The sequence below is a fragment of the Herpailurus yagouaroundi genome, unplaced genomic scaffold (genome assembly GCF_014898765.1).
Source record: "Herpailurus yagouaroundi ecotype Mexico unplaced genomic scaffold, PumYag 67702, whole genome shotgun sequence".
Taxonomy (NCBI): domain Eukaryota; kingdom Metazoa; phylum Chordata; class Mammalia; order Carnivora; family Felidae; genus Herpailurus; species Herpailurus yagouaroundi.
Window position 1 is genome coordinate 271,329 of NW_024420501.1, and position 19,023 is coordinate 290,351.

General features: G+C 43.3%; 1 protein-coding gene across 5 annotated transcripts in view; it reads left to right on the forward strand.

Moving 5' to 3' along the window:
• Window positions 1-19,023, forward strand: part of SLC9A6 (solute carrier family 9 member A6) — a 63,473-nt gene that overhangs the window by 1,338 nt on the left and 43,112 nt on the right. For 2 of the 5 annotated variants that reach the window (XM_040468601.1, XM_040468602.1), the window contains exons 1-2: window positions 8,057-8,402; window positions 17,736-17,935. In XM_040468601.1, the coding sequence (XP_040324535.1) occupies window positions 8,078-8,402; window positions 17,736-17,935 (525 nt within the window). In that variant the 5' untranslated portion in view covers window positions 8,057-8,077. The other 3 variants (XM_040468604.1, XM_040468605.1, XM_040468603.1) reach the window with 3 other exon arrangements.

Genomic DNA, 19,023 nt, shown 5'->3' on the forward strand with positions numbered 1-19,023 from the left:
ACACAGAATCTGAAGCAGGCCCCAGGCTCCGAGCTGTCAGCACAGAGCCCGATGTGGAGCTCAAACCCATGAACTTTGATATCACGACCTGAGCTGAAGCCGGACGCTTAACCAACTGAGCCACCCAGGTGCCCCTGATTTTCTCCATTACATTCTTAATATGAATGCCCCATTCTCTTCTTTTAAATATCTTACCCGTGTAAAGAATGCAAAAGAAACGAGGCTAGTTTCACATTTTCTAGAAGTAAATGGTCAACTCCTATTCATGGAGTGGGATTTTAATGGTCTTATCTGTAGATTTTAACATGAAGGGAAGCCTAAGTATTCATAGTCATGGTTACCAAGTTCTGTATCATTCAAATAAGTACCTTAGGTCCATTCATCCATTGTATTCCAGGTTGGAGTTAATCCCAAAGGTGCAAGGTACAGCAAGGGGCAGCGCTGTGTTCATGAACTCTTATAACAAAAGAGAAACTTCATGTGAAAGAGCATTTAAGTTCCTAGGTGAATCCAGAAGTGCCTTTAGTTTGCCTACAGAAACAGCCATTTTCCATATTCACAGTGGGTACATGATGGGGATTTGTTAAAGGTGGGGACAAAGACCTCTGAAGTGTTTCCTACCCAGATGTTATTTATGAAGACTCATCAAGTCTTCCCAGGATCGTTCGTTGTATAGTGAAGGCACCACAATCCAAAATTGTCTTCAAGTTAATTCATTTTGTTATGTGCCATCCAGCGAGGTGAGTAACTTCATACACCATTCGTACGTGCCATTTCCCATGCAGATTCTCTTTCTATCCAGCATGCTCTGTCCTTTCCTACCTAGTTCAAAAACCCACTTTCCCTTTGACTGTACAGGTTATCTAGAAGAGGAATATATCTATTGCAGGTACTAAACCTTTCTTCAAACTATACTTCTTCCAACCTCTAACAAATTCTAGAATTTTACCACCTGCTGGGTAAACTACTATTTTTTTTTTAATTTTTAATGGTTTTATTCATTTTTGAAAGACAGAGATACAGAGCGCTAACGGCAGAGGGGCAGAGAGAGAGAGAGAGAGAGAGAGAGAGAGAGAGAGGGAGACACAGAATCTGAAGCAGGCTCCAGGCTCTGAGCTGTCAGCACAGAGCCCGATGTGGGGCTCAAACCCACGAACTGTGAGATCATGAGCTGAGCTGAAGTTGGACGCTCAGCTGACTGAGCCACCCAGGTGCCCCTAAACTACTATTTTCAGTATTTGTCTTGATAATTGCATAATCTCTTTTTTCTTCACAAAAATAGTGTATGTTCAGTGTAAGAAATTCAAACAAAACGCTGTATCCCTCTTAACGTGTTGAGTGGTGCTTTGGTATCTAGAGTTTTGAATCTTAGTAAGCAAGACTGTGATTACTTGATTCATATCTTTAAGATTTGTTCACTGAAAGGTTTATACCACTGGGGTTAAAAGCACATGCTCTAGAATCAGGTTGGATTTGAATCCTGGCTTCTCCTTTACTATCTGGGAGATTGGGCAAGTTACTTAACTATGCCTCAATTTCCTCATCTGTAAAGTGGGGATAATAATAGTACTTACCTTGAAAGATTGTTGTTTGTTCTGAGTGAGACCATCCATGTAAGTCGTTTGGAATAATATCACATGGTGAGTACTAAATAAATGCTAGCCATTATTACTGCTGTGCTACTGTTGACTCTCCTAGATATTTTTCCAGACTAAAAGGGTTCCTTATCCCTTTAGTTTTTCCTGAAACATCAGTTGCTTCTCACCTTTGGTGATTTTAATTGCTCTTCTCTGGACCATTTCTAGAGCTACTAATAACTCTCCTGGGGTTTCATTACCACATCTGCACGAAGTATCCTAGGTTACTTGTCTGAGGTTAATATGATTATTCATTTCAAGTAGCTTTGGCACTGAAAATGGCACCAGAGGTCTTATTTGCTTTTTTTTTTTAGCACATTGAGCTGGTACATTTAGAAAATAAATGGAAAACTCCAGCATTATACCAGGTCCTAACTGATATTTGTGACCTGTTCTTTCTCTTGCTTCTTTTTTTAAAAATTTTTTATAGTTTTTTTTTTAATTTATTTTTGAGAGAGAGACAGAGCATCAGCAGGGGAGGGGCAGAGAGAGACGGAAACACGGAATCTGAGGCAGGCTCCAGGCTCCGAGCTGTCAACAAGAGCCCAACGTGGGGCTCGAACTCGTGAACCGTGAGATCGTGACCTGAGCCCAAGTCAGCCGCTTAACCGATTGAGCCACCCGGGCGCCCCAGTCTCCCACTTCTTGAATATAGGCATTCCCTATAGCACTGCCCCAAAACCGAGTCTCTTTCTACCTTCCCTTCTTTGGAGAACACATGAACTCCCATAACTTCAATGTTGTGCATATAGCTCCCAAATCTTTAACCGGTCCTGACTTCACTCGTGAACTGCAGACCCTCTACTTGGCCATCCCGCTGGTCCCTTAAAACCGACCTGTCCAGAGCCAACCTGTACCTCCTGCCTCCCATCTTAACGCTATCAGCAGTCCTGTGTTTTCTAGTTATGCAGGTTCAAAACCCTCCAGTCATCTTCCAGTCGTTCTCCCTCAAGCATTCCCAGTCTACCCAGCCAATCAGTTGCAAAGACGGGTTAATCCTACATCTGCATTGGCTCTTGCATCCAGCCTCCCTTCTCCCTTTTCCATTCCTACTGCAACCGATAAGTTAAGGCCCCCTGACTTTTCAGCAAGACTACTGTTCTAACCACTTTTTTCTCACCTTTCTAACTTCTCAGCTGGCCTCACCTCCTGCCCCTTTCTGCTGTCAAATTAACATTGGGGAAGTCTGGGGTTTATTATTTTTTATTTTTTATTTTAGAGAGTGCACGAGCAGGGGAGAGGAGCAGAGGGAGAGAGAGAGAGAGAGAGAGAGAGAGAATCTTTTTTTTTTTTTAAGAATTTTTTCTTTTGATGGGGCGCCTGGGTGGCGCAGTCGGTTAAGCGTCCGACTTCAGCCAGGTCACGATCTCGCGGTCTGTGAGTTCGAGCCCCGCGTCGGGCTCTGGGCTGATGGCTCAGAGCCTGGAGCCTGTTTCCGATTCTGTGTCTCCCTCTCTCTCTGCCCCTCGCCCGTTCATGCTCTGTCTCTCTCTGTCCCAAAAATAAACAAACGTTGGAAAAAAAAAATTAAAAAAAAAAAAGAATTTTTTCTTTTGAGAGAGAGGGAGCGTGGGGGAAGGGCAGAGAGAGAGGGAGAGAGAGAATCCCAAGCAGGCTCCACAATGACAGCGCAGAGCCTGACGCAGGGCTGGATACCACGAACCGGGAGATCATGACCTGGGCTGAGAAAAAGACATGTTCAACCAACTGAGCCACCCAGGCGCCCCATCACTGGGGAAGTGTTGACCAGGGAGATAAATGAGTTAAAAATGTCTGCAGCATAAAGACCTTCCAGGTATGGCCTCAGCTTAGTTTCTGGCATTTCCCCCAACACAGGAATTAATCAACTCAACGTTTATCAAGCACATCCAGTAAGCCGAGGACTGTGCTAACCGAGAGGCTAAACTTATCTACACTTTTCAGTGACCAAGTATTTCCTGAACACTTACTATGTACCCAGTACTGTAAAGTCCTCTTTCAGTTTAGTCCTTGAACCGAGTCCATGTCGCTAAGAGAATTTAATGTCCTCTGCAAACATGGTGATTTCCTTGGTACTCAGTTAAATTTGAGAGACAGTCATGGATGCCCAGATGTGTTTTATTGAATACCTGTTTTGGTTAGGCTTTATGCTAGGTGCTGTCGGTAAAGAAATAAGTAACACCTGGTTACTGCCCTCAAGGTTCCCGTGACCTGTAGAGTAACAGATCTGTAAATCAAGCATGATAATACTTCAGGAAGGCTTAAGAGAGAGTTGCGCAAGGGGCTGTGGGGGCTCATACAAGGGGCCCCACACTCAGCCCGAGGGCATCCTGGAAAGCTTTAAACTGAGTTTTGTCAGGTGAGCAGAAGTTAGGTGAGGAAAGGGTTGAAGAACATTCAGGCAGAGGGAGTGCATGGAAATGCACATAGATGTAGGAAACCACGTGAAGCATTTGGGAAACTACAAGGACTTCAGAATGGCTGAAGCAACATGTATTTTGGGGAGAAGGATGGGCTAGGAGGTAAAGAAGTGGTCGGAAGTCAGGACTTCGGGAGTGTTGTGTGCCACGCTAAGGAGCCAGAACCGAAGACAATGGTGGGGCGGGGTGGGGGGGGAGGTTGGAGCTGGGCTGTGCTATATATAATCAGATTTGTGCTTCAGAAAGATCCCTCTAGTAGAAGTATGGAAGGATAACTGGTGGAGACCATGGCAGAGGTCAGCAAACCTTTCCCATAAAGGACCAGGCAGCAAATAGCTTAGGCTGTTTGCAGGCTCCACAGTCTCTTTGGCAACGACTCAACTCTGCCTTATAGTGCAAAAGCCGCCACAGATCATAAGCAGACAAATGGGCATGGTCGTGGCCAATAAACCTTTACTGATAGACACTGAAATGTGAATTTCACATCATTTTCACGTGTCACAGAATATTCTTTTTTTATCCTTTTTTTTTCTTTATTTTTTTTATTTTTTAAAATTTACATCCAAATTAGTGACCATATAGTGAAGCAATGATTTCAGGAGTAGATTCCTTAATGCCCCTTACCCAGTTAGCCCATCCCCCCTCCCACAATCCCTCCAGCAACCCTCAGTTTGTTCTCCATATTTATGAGTCTCTTCTGTTTTGTCCCCCTCCCTGTTTTTATATTATTTTTGTTTCCCTTCCCTTCTGTTCATCTGTTTTGTCTCTTAAAGTCCTCATATGAGTGAAGTCATATGATTTGTGTCTTTCTCTGACTAATTTCACTTAGCATAATACCTTCCAGTTCCACCTATGTAGTTGCAAATGGCAAGACTTCATTCTTTTTGATTGCCAAGTAATACTCCACTGTGTGTGTGTGTGTGTGTGTGTGTGTGTGTGTGTGTGTGTGTGTGTATACACCACATCTTTATCCATTCATGCATTGATGGACATTTGGGCTCTTTCCATACTTTGGCTATTGCTGATAGAACTACTGTAAACATTGAGGTGCATGTGCCCCTTCGAAACAGCACACCTGTATCCCCCTGGATAAATACCTAGTAGTGCAATTGCTGGGTCCTAGGGTAGTTCTATTTTTAGTTTTTTGAGAAAACTCCATCCTGTTTTCCAGAGTGGCTGCACCAGCTTGCATTCCCACAGAATATTCTTCTTTTGATTTTTTTTCAGCTATTCAAAAAAATGTATAAAGCATTCCTAGTTTCATGTCATACCAAAACAGGTGGCAGGCTGGATTCAGCTGGCTGTACATTGCTAATCTCTGGACTAAGGGATCAGAGTGTAGAGAACGTAGCCAACTCTTTTGAGAAGCTCATCGCCGAGGGGGAGAAAGAACTAGTGTGATAGTGGAGACAGGTGTAGACAAAGGCCTGTTTCTCAGAAGAGACCTGGAAGTGGTTTGGGAGAACAGGAAGACCAGTTTTTGAATAAATCAGTCACAGGGATGAAAGGTACAGCATAGGGAATGTAGTCAGTGGTATTATAATAGCGCTGCACGGGGACAGATGGGAGCTACACTTGTGAGCACAGTATAACGCATAGCCTTGTGGAATCGCTGTGTTGGCCACCTGAAACTAACAATGTAACCTATGGCGTATGTCACCTATACTTCAATAAAAAGAAAGATAGTGGACAAGGAGCCATTGCAAACGGTGGAGAGAGATGATTATCGGACTAGATCCTGGAAGAGGCAGGAAGGAGGTCACAGAATGTGGAGTACAGACTGCAGTGTAGGTGGTTTCATCAGGGAGGAGGAAGCACCTCTTTCACCTGAGGCTGGAGGAGAGAAGAAAGGAGGGGCCCTAACCAGATACTTAAGTAGGTTGCGGGGTAAAGACGGTAAAGAGTCTTCTTGAGGGTCTTGATTTTCACAGTGAAAAAGGAGGGAAGGCCCAAAGGGGCTACTAAGTTTCTGGGGCCTGTAAACAGAGGCAGAGTCTGGGGCTTGAAGACATTTGCTTTGTGTGGTCAGGGAAGCAGTCTGTGACTTTGGTGTTTTTCAAGTTCCCGACACTAAAAGAATGATTTGTGCTGAGGCAAAACAGCCTGGGATTAGGTGGTTAGGCCTGAAGAAACAGGTAAACTAATTTTCTTGGTCTTCTGGAGTGACCAAGACAGGTCTGGGGATGGGGCAGTGGGGAGACTGGGAAGGATCCTCACCTGGGCTTCTAGCTTCTCTAAAGTCTAGCCCTGCATGCACAGGGCAGTGTGGTTAGGCTGGAGCCAGGGTATAGGGGACAGGCAGCCACGAGGTTTCTTGGGAATGCTGACAGACACAGGTACTAAGAGGAGAAAATGGGCTCAGAGTCCCTAGGATAGTTCCTGATGCGACAGAGCCAGAATTTGAACACCTGTTCTAGGTCTTTTTTTTTCCAGCTCACTATCCTCACAGAACTTAAAGAGCTGGTTAGTGGAAGTGAGTCCAAAATGGGGTATCTTGGAGTTGCCTGGATGTTATTTGCCTTAGCAAGGAGGTTATATGGCCATGAGATAAAAAAAAAAAAAAAGAGAGAGAGAGAGAGTTTGAGAATCAGGACCTCTACTAAGCAGAATAATAGGAATTGGATACCATTAATGGTATGAAATGGTATGAACATTTTCAGAAAGCATTCAGGTCTGTAGTGGGGGGAATGAGCTCATTTCAAAGCAGTTCTAGTTTTTGAGGGGCACCTGGGTGGCTGAGTCTTAGGTTCGACGTCAGACTTCAGCTCACCGCTGATCTCACGGTTTGTGAGCTCGAGCCCCACGTCGGGCTCTGTGTTGACAGCTCCGAGCCTGGAGCCTGCTTTGGATTCCGTGCCTCCCTTCCTCTCTGCCCCTCCCCCGCTTGTGCTCTGTCTCTCAAAAATAAATAAACATTAACTTTTTTTTTTTTAAGCAGTTTTAGTTTTTGAGTTTGCTAGGTCCCTCAAAAGGATGTGTGCTCAGTGTCCAACCCGTAGAGGGGTGAAGGGAGGGTGGCAGATCAGAGTTTGGGATTTGTAGTTCATTCACGTAGAGGTAGAGATGAAAGTCCAGAGACTGTTAACAGAGAGCCCATACAGACTAAGGTGTGATCTGATACGTATGGGGGAAAATAGGAAGAACTGTGGATTTTCTGGTGTGCCAGGTCGAGAGGCTGAGAGTAAATACTCTTTGAGGAAGAGAGACGAGAGATGGTGTCAAAGGTGACACCAGTTGGGTGAAACGTGCGTTAAGACAGCGTGCAAAAGGTGCAAGAGGATAGGGAGAAACGCGCCACACCTCAAAAGATTTCTTCTTTGGGAGGGGAGAGGAGTGCTTGGAGCTCAGGTAGATTTGAGCACACACCGATTGGATCTTCTTTGCGAGACTGATGAGTGTCTCTGCACAGGTTCCTGACGTGAACGATAACTCGTATCTCGGGTGGTTTACGTGTGAGGAAAACGGAACGTACCGGCACACGCATATTCCTTGCCTTTGAGTCGATTCTTTTATGAGCTACTACAGTGTTGTTGTTTTTCCCAGTGAGGGCTGAACAAGGAGAACCCGATTTAAATGAGATGGAGTTTCAGGCATCTCCCAAGGGGACAACTTTTTATCGAGTTAAGAGACACCGGGGGACAATATTGAGATGGCTCATGAAAGCTCGAGTCCCCTGAGAGCTATAAGGATAGGACCAAAGTAGACCTAGCGCGATCTGCCTCGGCTTGATTACGCCCAGCTGAGGGTTCTTTTCCAGAAGGCCGTGGGCTAGATTCGACAGCCTTTCGTTCCGTGGCAGTACCTGAGGGTGCACGTCCGGGGCTGGGAGAAACCCGTGCGGCGGAGACCCGAAAGACGAAGGGATGGGGCCGAACCAGCCGGGAGTGTCGCGTCCCCTTTAAGGGCGGCGGCGGCGGCGGCGGCGCCGGCGCGCGCTCCGACGGCTTCCCTGGGGCCCCGCCCCTTTCCCGTGAGCCCTCGGGGAGTGGTCCGACCGCGGGCGGCTGCGGGTGAGGAGCGGGGCGGGGGGCGGGGGGAGTCATGGCTCGACGCGGCTGGCTGCGGGCGCCCCTCAGCCGCGGCGGCGGCGGCGGCCCCGGGGCCCGCCGGCTCATGCGGCCGCTCTGGTTGCTCCTCGCAGTGGGCGTCTTTAGCTGGGCCGGGGCTTCGGACGGCGCCGGCGGAGCGGCGAGAGCCATGGACGAGGAGATCGTGTCCGAGAAGCAAGCCGAGGAGAGCCACCGGCAGGACAGCGCCAACCTGCTCATCTTCATCCTGCTGCTCACCCTCACCATTCTCACGATCTGGCTCTTCAAGCACCGCCGGGCCCGCTTCCTGCACGAAACCGGCCTGGCTATGATTTATGGCAAGTGCCTCAACCCATGTCCGCCCCCTGGCGCTCCCCCTTTCTCTGAACGCCGGCTGCTTCGCCTCCTCTCCTGGCCCTGCTCGGCCTGTGTTCGGCTCCCCTTCTGATGCCTTGTATTTTCTGCCTCGCCTGCCCCCTCACCCCCGTTTCTCTGCCTCACCTCATTTCCTCCTCGGCCTCGTCCCCCGTTTTCTCTGCCTCGCACCCCCTTTCCTTTGCGTGTCCACACCTTTTTTCCTTCGACCCCACCCCCTTTTTCTTCCACGCATCCCCCACCCCCACCCCCGCCTCTGCCTACCGAGCTGGGGACCGGGACCCGGGACTGAGGATGGGAAGGGAGTGGGTGCGGTGTCTGGGATTGGGCTGGGGACTGGGGGAGGGGAAGACAGCCTAGCGATCCATTTCTCTGGGGTGTCAGTTTGTTTAAGGTCCATTGAAGCTGCAGTAGTGCCTCTGCTGCTCAGAATCTGGCGTCCTCTTGGAGCCAAGAGTCCACCTTTACCCATCACCCCCGCTCTTGCTACGCCCTGTCCTTTCGAGGTTGAGAATGAAAACCTTACTCCCGTGTAGCCCTGAACGCGAAAGAAGCTATAAAGAAGGCTTAGGGTATTTTTTATGATGTCCTGGTTTATTGTACTATGCTTGTAACATCTGAGTAGTATACGTGCGGTCGACCCTCCTCATCTAGGCGCACCGAGGTGAGGACAAGGAAGAGTTAAAGATCTCCCAGCGCTGTGTTGTACTATAGGATGATCAGGACAGTTCAGCCGAACAGTAATTAGGGACACCACACATAGGCAGTATGGGTGACGCTGGTGGCATAAGGTTATTGACCGATCGTTGAGTAAATGGCTTCAGTCCTTGTGTCTTCGTGTGCTTTCTTTTTGAGATTTATTTACGTATTTTTATATTTTGGTCTTCAGAGTAGGGCAAAGCAAACCATGGGCTCACAGGCGTTTTGGCCTGTGCGGAGGCCTCATGAGAGGAAAAGATACATATTGCCGACTGTCTTAATGTGGTCGTGAGGGTATATAGACGGCTGAAAAGATGAGTGCAGTCTGTGAGTGAAGATTATCTTCACATGGAACAAGCTTACACTGATGAGCTTGTTGAGCTTTGTTTCCGGACTTGCAAATCGGTAGAAACAGCCTTGGCGCAAAAAGACATTTCTCCACGACCCTCCCCACCCCCCCCCCACCAGCCATTTCCAGTCCATACAGACTTCTAGAATGTGCATCTCAGGGGTGGCCCAACAAGGTAGTTGTGTGCATCAGGAAAATGCATGAACTCAGGCTTCTTTTTCATTTGTAAGGTAATAAAATGCTAAGCCTATGTGCAAGTATCTCTGCTCCCTAGGATTCTTGGGTTTTAGACATATTAGCTGGTTTTCATATTTCCTGTTTTTTTGCATTTTATTTACAGCACCCCTTAAGCTAAATGGCCAGATAAGCTACACATCTCTGTATAATTTCTTGTATAACAATGTAAAATCAAATGTATACATGATTTATTTATATTTACTGCCCTCAACAAACATTTGCTAGGCAGCCAACTATGTATTAGGCACAGAAAATACAAAGAAATAGATCCCCACCTTCAAAAAACTTTGCTTTCTTGGGCAGACAGGCCATATAAACAAAATAATGGCATCTTAAATTTAGTTAAATGCCAAATGAGTATTATGGTGTTAAAATAAGGAACCGATCACAGAACCCTCTTCCCTCCATATGGAGAGAGAGTACAATGTAGTGGTTAAAGGTGCAAGGCTTTAAGACCAGAGGTCTGCTAATTTTTTCTATGAAGAGTCAGATAATAATTCGTGTTGATTTTGTGGGTCACATATGTCTCTGTGTCTCTGTTGCGTTTTCTTCTTTTTGTTTTTTTCTTTTTAGAAACCTTTTATAAACCTACAAAATGTAAAAACAGTTTTTAGCTCTCGGGCCATGCAAAAACAAACCATCACTGTAAGTCACCAACCCCTGCTTTAGAGCCAGACCTGGGTTCCTGTACCACTGTGCCATCTGTTCTGCGTGATCTTAGACAAGAGTCCCCTACCCTCTTACACTGTCATCTATAAATTGGGAAAAATGATAGTTGGATTATTGCGAGGAAGAATTGCTTTTAGCTTAGTACCTGACCCCTAAGTAAATGTTCAATAAATGATAACTGTGATACTATTGTTACTGCTCTTATAACTGCATTTTCTCAGGTTAGGCTCAGAACAGTTCTTTTAATTTCTCTTATAAGTTAAGAGGCAAACGTTTCTTCCTTCCTTCCTTCCTTCCTTCCTTCCTTCCTTCCTTCCTTCCTTCCTTCCTATCCAATAAGGACTTAGAATTGCCCTGGAAACATTTGCTCCTTGGTAGTTGATATCTTTAACCTCCTCTAACTCTTGAGCTAAATTGAAAGTGGGATTACTGACTGCATTTCTTGGTGTGTCTGAGTTAGTGAAAGGTGATGGAATACCTTAGCATTAGCATTTTGTGAAGGAAAAACAAAGGTATCCCTTGCAGAATATAAAGTAGAAGGATGTTGGGCTTGGTTTGCCACGGCTTGGCATTCTGTAGCCGGTTCCATTTTCTCACTATGGCAATGGAGGCTATGGATGAACAGCCTCCTGACTAATTCCCAAGTCTAACTTGAGAATAGATGGGATTGGGTAGAAGTATTTTCAGTGCCATGGAAATTGATGTTTTTAAATCCTAATTACTGTCTGCCATTTACCTTTTCTTATGACTCTTATACCATCAGAGCTGTTATGTTAATGTATGATTTTAAGACCTTTATTTTTCAGCTTGACTTCCAGATGAATAGGCTCCTTACTCTGGGAATATCCAGCCCTCCAAGATTCAGCCCACTGATAGTTTTATTTCTGTGATGTCCGTTTAGCTTCCTAAATCCTGGAAAAATGCTATTTAAAATAAGCCTCTCCTTTATATTTTTGAGAGTCGAGAATAAAAAAAGAAAAAAAAAAGCCAATATGGTCAGTTTCTAGATTGTAATATAGCCTAGTTGCTACAGCTACAGACACAGTGTGAAAGCACCCAAGTGTTCTATTCATTGGGCTCGCTTGCTTAAGAAGCTTAAAAGTGAGTCACCTTTAGTAAAAATTGTCAGGGTAGTTAATTAAGTCTGAAAAGTGATCACCCACTGTAGTGTGCTTACAGATTGTATAAAAAGCAAGGGACAGGGAAGAAATATTTTGCCTGAAACTTATAGTATCCGGGATCCTACACTTAACTGATGTGATTCATCAGTAAATATTAAGTGTCTTTGACGTATGAGATGTGATGGGAAATACAGATATGAGTCATCATCCCTGCCCACAAAGCACTTACGATCTAGTGCCTTAATAGGTAATGTTTGTTGAGCATTATAACACACTCTACAAGTATCATTTCATTTAAAGCTCCTAACAACCCTGTGAGATGGGTACTGTTATCTTTCCCATTTACAGGTAAAGAAATTGGGGCACAGAGAGGTTAAATGACCTGTCTGAAGTGACATAATTTGTAAGTATTGACCCAGTCAGCCTGGCTCAGAAGCCCCATTCTCTTAGCCTGGAACCATATTGCCTTATATTGAAGAGATAAAGCTTAACTGTAACGATAAACTGGTTAGTATTCTCATTACTACATTTGAGAAAACTGAGGTCCAGTGAGAGGTTATCTACCCTAAGGTCACAGACTAGAACTTGATAGAGCCAGAATTAATACATCTATCTGACTTTCAAACTTGTGCTTTTTCTCCTACATCGTACACTATGCTGTACTAAATTTCATGAGATCGGATATGTAGAAAGATAATACTTACAGTTATAAGGGTTTTGGAGGTGGATTGTGAGAGAACGGAGACCTTAACCACTGAAGCAGTTAGTGGTGAGAGCCAGGAGACGATTAGAAAATTAGAGAGGCTTTGGAAATAGAAAAACCAGATTTCCATGCTGGTTTTTATCACTTAATGCCAAATACTGTTGGGCAAATCATTTATCCCCATTTTAGTGATGAGGAAACAGTGACTGAGAGATTTATAATAGTGTGGACTGCATAAGGTTATGAGGATCAGATAATATATGCAGAAAGAATTAGGATGGAGATTGATTGACTCAGGGTGCTAGGCGAAAGGATTCCCTTGGAAAAGAGGTTGATCTTTCCCCGAGAAGGGGGGGTGGGTTAGGGGAAATGAGCTAATGTTGACATGGAGAGGCATGGGATTGAGGCAGTGTACATCAGATGGCCTATAGCTTCTCTGAAAAGTAGGCAGTGAGATTGAGGATCTGAGAAGGAGGGTCAAGATTGGAAGAGCTACTACAGGGAATGTGCTAGAAGACAAAAAAATAAACACATGTAAAACTAACCAGAGGCTGGCAAAGGCCTTGCCTTTTTTTTTTTTTTGGCTGTCTTGAAGTCGAGTTGACTTTTAAAACAAAATCTAACAGCATTCTTCAAGAAGTAGATAAATGTTATATACACACATTCACAGATATGTGTATATAAATATATATGTACCTACATACACTATGTGTATATAAATATATATGTACATACGAACACTTGTTAATCTGTAGAAATTTTATCAATTTTGGCCACACTTAATATCCCAGTGATGTTCCTTCCGTATTTTTGACTATCAGAGGCTTCTAGTGTGATAGCTTGGGAAAATGAGCTGAAATCTATTAGAAAATCAATTTCCATTGATGGCGAGACCTATACGGTGTTGTGGCTTTGGGTGATACTGAGTTCTTTATCCCTGGGAGGGGTTCCAACACAAGAGGGTCAAGAATGTGTAGGAGGGGTGGGGCCTCTCTGTTTTGTGAAAGATAGCGCTTTGTGGTTGTATTCTTTGTTGCCTGTTAGTGGTGATTTTAAATTTCGTGATATCAATATTTTTTTGTGCCTCTGTGGGAGGCTAGAAGTTTCCGCCTTATCCCTTCAACAAAGCCCTCTTTTTGTGCACTTTCTCTTGACTGAGAATTGCTTTAACTCCGTGATGATGATTTGACCTTTCACAGAACCCCAATTAACTTGAACTGTCAACTTTATTCAAAGAAATTCCAGTTTTTCAGATGTCTGATGCTGTAATAAAAGGATCTTGATTTTTTCCAACCTAAGTAATTATTCTCCTCACTGAAGTTTTAACTGCCAAAGTGTGTGTTCCAAATTTGTCCAAGCGCTGAGCCCTCCTCAGGGCACCCAGCGACATTTCAGCTTTGAGTCAGAGTGCAATAGAATGGGTAGATACCATTGCTTACACAGTCAGGCTTAAGGACTTGGAAAGAATTTGTACTGCTGTTATTATTTGTAGTAGCTTAGCTTTGATTTTTGCACATACACATAAGGGGGTAACTTTTTCTGCACCTCTTAATTAGGTCTTATGGGATAGTAGACAAAAGAGCTCTTACCGTATCATGTAGGCAGGATGACTATGGACCTATAGCCTTTTCTCACCCAGGCTGTGTTTATCAAACCCAGTTGTTACCCAGCCATCACTTTTTCATTTTGGTTTTTAGAGGTGGGCTATTTTCACAGTGTATCTTTCATTGTTTTAATTTTAATTTTTATTTTTTTTTAAAGTTTATTTATTTATTTTGAACGACAGAGAGAGTGAGCATGAGCAGGGGAGGGGCAGAGGGAGGGGGAGAAAGAGAGAATCCCAAGCAGGCTCCGTGCTGTCAGCACAGAGCCAGACATGAGGCTTGAACTCCCAAGCCATGAGATCATGACCTGAGCCGAAATCCAGTTGGATGCTTAACTGACTGAGCCACTCAGGCTCATTTTTTAAATTTTTAAATAAGTGTATACTTCACTCATTTCTTGCACCTCCCACCCCACCTCCTGTCTCTGGCAACCACCAGTCTGTTCTCTGTATCCATGAGCTTGGTTTTGTTTTGTTTTGTTTTTTGATTCCACATATAAGAGGTATCATAATGGTATTTGTCTTTCTCTGTATGATTTATTTCACTTAGCATAAGTGAACCTCTTCAGGGTCCATCCATATTGTTGTAAATGGCAAGATTTCATTCTTTTTTATGGCTGAATAATATTCCAGTGTGTGTGTGTGTGTGTGTGTGTGTGTGTGTGTGTGTGTGTGTGTATACATACCGCATTTTCTTTCTCCATTCATCCATTGATGGCCATTTAGGTTATTTCCATATCTTGCCTATTGTAGATGATGCTGCAGTGAACATGGGGGTGCATATTATCTTTTTGAGTAGTGCTTTTGTTTACCTCTGATAAATACCCCAAAGTAGAATTACTAGATCATATGGGAGTTTTATTTTTAATTTTTTGAGGAATCTCCATACTAGTTTTCATAGTGGCTACACCAATTTACAATCCCACCAACAGTGCACAAGGGCTCCCTTTTCTTCACATCCTTGCCAACACTTTTTATTATTTATCGTCTTTTTGATCTTAGCCATTGTAACAGGTATGAGGTGATCTCGTCATGGCTTTAATTTGCATTTCCCCATTTCCCTGATGCTTAATGATGTTGAGCATGCTTTCATGTACCTGTTGGCTATCTCTATGTCTTCTTTGGAAAAATGTTCAGATCTTCTGGCCACTTTTTAATCAGATATTTTTTTTTTTTTTTTTTTTTTTGCTATTGAGCTATGTGAGTTCTTTATGTATTTTGGATATTAGTCCCTTATCAGATATATGGCCTGAAAATATTTTCTCTTTCACTTATTTTCAATCTGAAACTTTGTTAAAACTTTTTAAAAGGTTGAGATCATCGTAATGTGTAGTAGTTATTCATTGCTGCTCACTTTAAAAAACGCATGACTGTAATTTGCCTCGGAGAATCCCTCATCTCTCCTCCCTCCCCACTTCTTAGCTCTTCTCCTCTGCCCCCATTTCATCACTTCCCACTCTGGTCTGACTTTTGCCCCTACCACTCCACTGAAACTGCCCTTACCAAGGTCACCTGGAAGCTCCTTGTTGCCAAACCCAATGGACACTTTTTAACACCTGTCTTCCTTGACTTTGCTGCAGCATTGACTACATCACTCCCTCCTCTCTTCTTCCTACTCCTGTTGCTTTTCCTTCTTAGATGCCTCCATCAGTTGCCCCTCCTCTACCAGCTTCTTCATGTTGGCTATTAAATGTTGGGATAAAGCTCTCGGCGTATATCCATAGTCCTCTTCCCATTTTATTTGCTCCCCAGGTAATCTCAAAGGCACCTGACTTCAGCCATCTCCACTTGAGACCCCGTACTTCCTTGAGCTTCAGATCCCACATACTCCACTGTGCATGTGTCACAGGTACATCAAACTCAGCATGTCCAAAACAGAACTGTACGTTTTCCCCTGTGAATCTTTTCCCTTTCTCACAGAATGGCCCTGTTGCTACCTGTCTGGTCGCTCAGGCCAGCTTACCCACCTAGTTGCCAAGTCAGTTTGGCTCCCAGTCTTTCTCCCAGTCTCCCTTCCTCCTGGTCTACTCAGTCACTGAATCCTTCTAAAGGATAATACCTTCTAAAAATCTTTCTCTGTCCCTTTTTCTGCTCTCTTAGATTAAGCCCTAAGCTCTTAGTGCCTGAATGACTGCAGTGGCCTTCTCTCTGGCCTCTTTGAACCTCCGTAGTCTAGACCAACCATCTCTTTCTAAAATAGAAATCTGATGTCAAGCCCCTGTTTATTTATAACCCTTCTATGACTTCCTTTCGTTTTCGAGATATAGTCTAAACTCTCTTCTCCAACTTGCAAGGTCTTTTATGACTCAGCTCTTGCCGATCTTTTACACCTTAGCTCTGCCACTTTATAACCCAGCCATACTGAGCTACGTGTGATTCCCTGAATGGGCTGTGTTCTCTCGCTCTTCTGTGACTGGATGTGTACTACTGTGCCTCCTACCTGGAAAACCTCTTTTACTTGTTTCCTTGCTTAGGTGACATCTTTGGAAAGGCTTCCCTATTGTCCCACTTCCTCAGGCTTGGTTAGGTACCTCTTTTCTGTTTTTATAACACCTTGTAAAACACCTTGTGCTGTAATTGTTTATTTTGTCTGTTTTGCTAACTGGACTGAGGGCTACTTGGAGGAGGGACCTTGTTTTCATCTCTGAACCCTGGGGACCTTCTCAGCACAATACTCTGTTTGTATATATTAAAAGGATGGTTGGCAAGTTAGTGTGAAAGGCAACAGGGAGGTAAAATGTGATACTGGTGTGCTGTACATCTTGGAGTTAAGCAAAGATCCAGAAGTTTGAGTTCAGTTTGCAGTTGAAGTATATCTATACAATAAAGTATTACTTGACCATAAAAAGGAATGAAGTTCTGATACATGCTACAACATGGATAAACCTTAAAAACATGATGCTAAGTAAAGAAGGCAGACCTACAAAGTCGCATATTATAGGATTCTATTTGTATGAAATGTCCAGGATAGGCAAATCTATATATAGGGAAACAGATTAGTGATTGCCGGGGCCTAGGAGTTGAGGGGAGTGGAAATGACTGCTAATAGGTATGGGGTTTCTTTTTGGAGCAGTGAAAATGTTTTGGAATTGGATGGTGGTGATCAGTATACAACTTTGTGAATATACTAAAAGCCACTGAATTGTGTGGTTTAAAAGGGTAAACTTTATGGTATGTGGATTACATCTCAGTAAAGCCATTATTAAATAGTTTGATCAACATAGATTTTGTTTGTGCACACTTGAATACCAATATGATGATCCAAGAACAATTCTAGCAATATCTTGATGTCATAGTGCCAGGCTGAGAACTTCTATTCCGTGTTTTGATTTTAAAGCACATGTTTTAAAATTGCAATCTGACCTTTTAGTGGTAGAAGAACTGGATCGATCCACAAATATTATTGACGTTCCAATTTGTTAAGTGTGTATGGTTTGGCCAACCCGGTACTGTAGGGTTGAGTTATTTCTCAATAACTTGAGAAATGTTGTGTTTTGTTTAACAGTCTTGTGAATAGGCGGATGGAGGGGGAGGTGGTAAACATATTTCTAACATGATCACACTGTCCGTTTGGGACACCTTAGAGCATATTCTGTGTGCAGGTAATTTGAAGGTGTTTTTTCATTGTGTTACATTCGTCATCACTTCTTGTTGACTTAGAAAGGCAGTGATATATGCTGTACCCTAGGGAATGTTTTTCCCTCTTGTCCCACTGTAGTATATGAATATTGGACTCAGATTTGTGAATTGAGTAATACTTTAAAATATAACTGCGTTCAGCCTAAAAATTGGTTCTGAAGCACAGGGGACTATCATAAGAGTTCTTTTGCTCTCAACCCAAAGGTATGTATGGGGTATAAAAGAAGTAGTCTTTGTCCTAGAGAAGAGCTTATATGGTTCTTTTATTATTTCCAGGTCTTTTGGTGGGCCTTGTGCTTCGATATGGCATTCATGTCCCAAGCGATGTAAATAATGTGACCCTGAGCTGTGAAGTGCAGTCAAGCCCAACTACCTTATTGGTAAATGTTAGTGGGAAATTTTATGAATATACACTTAAAGGAGAGATCAGTTCACATGAACTCAATAACGTGCAAGATAATGAAATGCTTAGAAAGGTAAGTTCTCAGTTAAAGGGACTATTGGGATTTTTTAAAAAAGTGTATATGTAACTAGCAGCAAAATGATTCAGGAGAAAAATTTATAATGAATTTTTAATGATGTTTGAAATCATCTGTCTTTTAAAATGGAGAAAGATCTCAATTAACAAACGTAATGCTAAGGAAATGGACATCTGTACATTTCATTTTCTGATTGAGGCTAAGTACTGTAATCCTTTTTGTTTCACTGCATGATGTTTATAATTGTAATAAATGGTGACCAGTATTGACTTGAGCAGAATTCATAAGCATTTCTTTCAATTTGCAGATGGTCTTTAGAGTTTTATCGTACATCAGCACATTGAGTAATACCTAAAATATTCCATTAATATTTCTCTGAATTCTTTCTTGCTTTGATTGTATTCTATACTGAGGACAATTTAATCTTTCTTTGATTCATAATCTGGCACAACTTCAGGGTCCCCATTCTGAGTATCAGTTATTGTACCATGCTGTGTATAAAGCTTTATGTAGGAGGCTGTGTTGCAGTCTTACTGGCTCCCAGACATTCCTGGAGCTGCTTTCTCCTGTCCCCATCATAGTCCCCCCTCCCGTGAAGCTTCTAAGGGCTTCATCGCGCATGTCTCTTTTTTTCCGCCCACCCTTGGCCATTTGCCTCCATTTCTGTCTTCTGCATGGGCAGGACTTGGCTCTCATAGCTACTTGGTTGTGGTCCTGACCATCTTTAATGCTTTTTAAAATTTCATACGAACTTCATTTACTTTGCAGCAAGAGTTCTTTCCACCTGTGGAAAATTTCAGTTCCTTAAAAGTTCTAGTAAATAAAATTTTAGCATGGGCTATGTGTGTAGCTGCTTTCTGTTCATGTCAGATCCTACCGTAGCCTCATGAACAGAAAGGGGTGCCTGTATTATTATAGGGAATAGATATTAAAAGAAATAGGCTGTCAGGACTAGAAATCTTAGTCACACAGAAGTATTTTAACTGTAATATTATGCTATATATTTTTAGGGATGTTCCCTATGTAAGAAGTCTGTTTCTTCTTGCCAGCAATAATGCCATACCCCCAAATTTTGTTACCAGTTT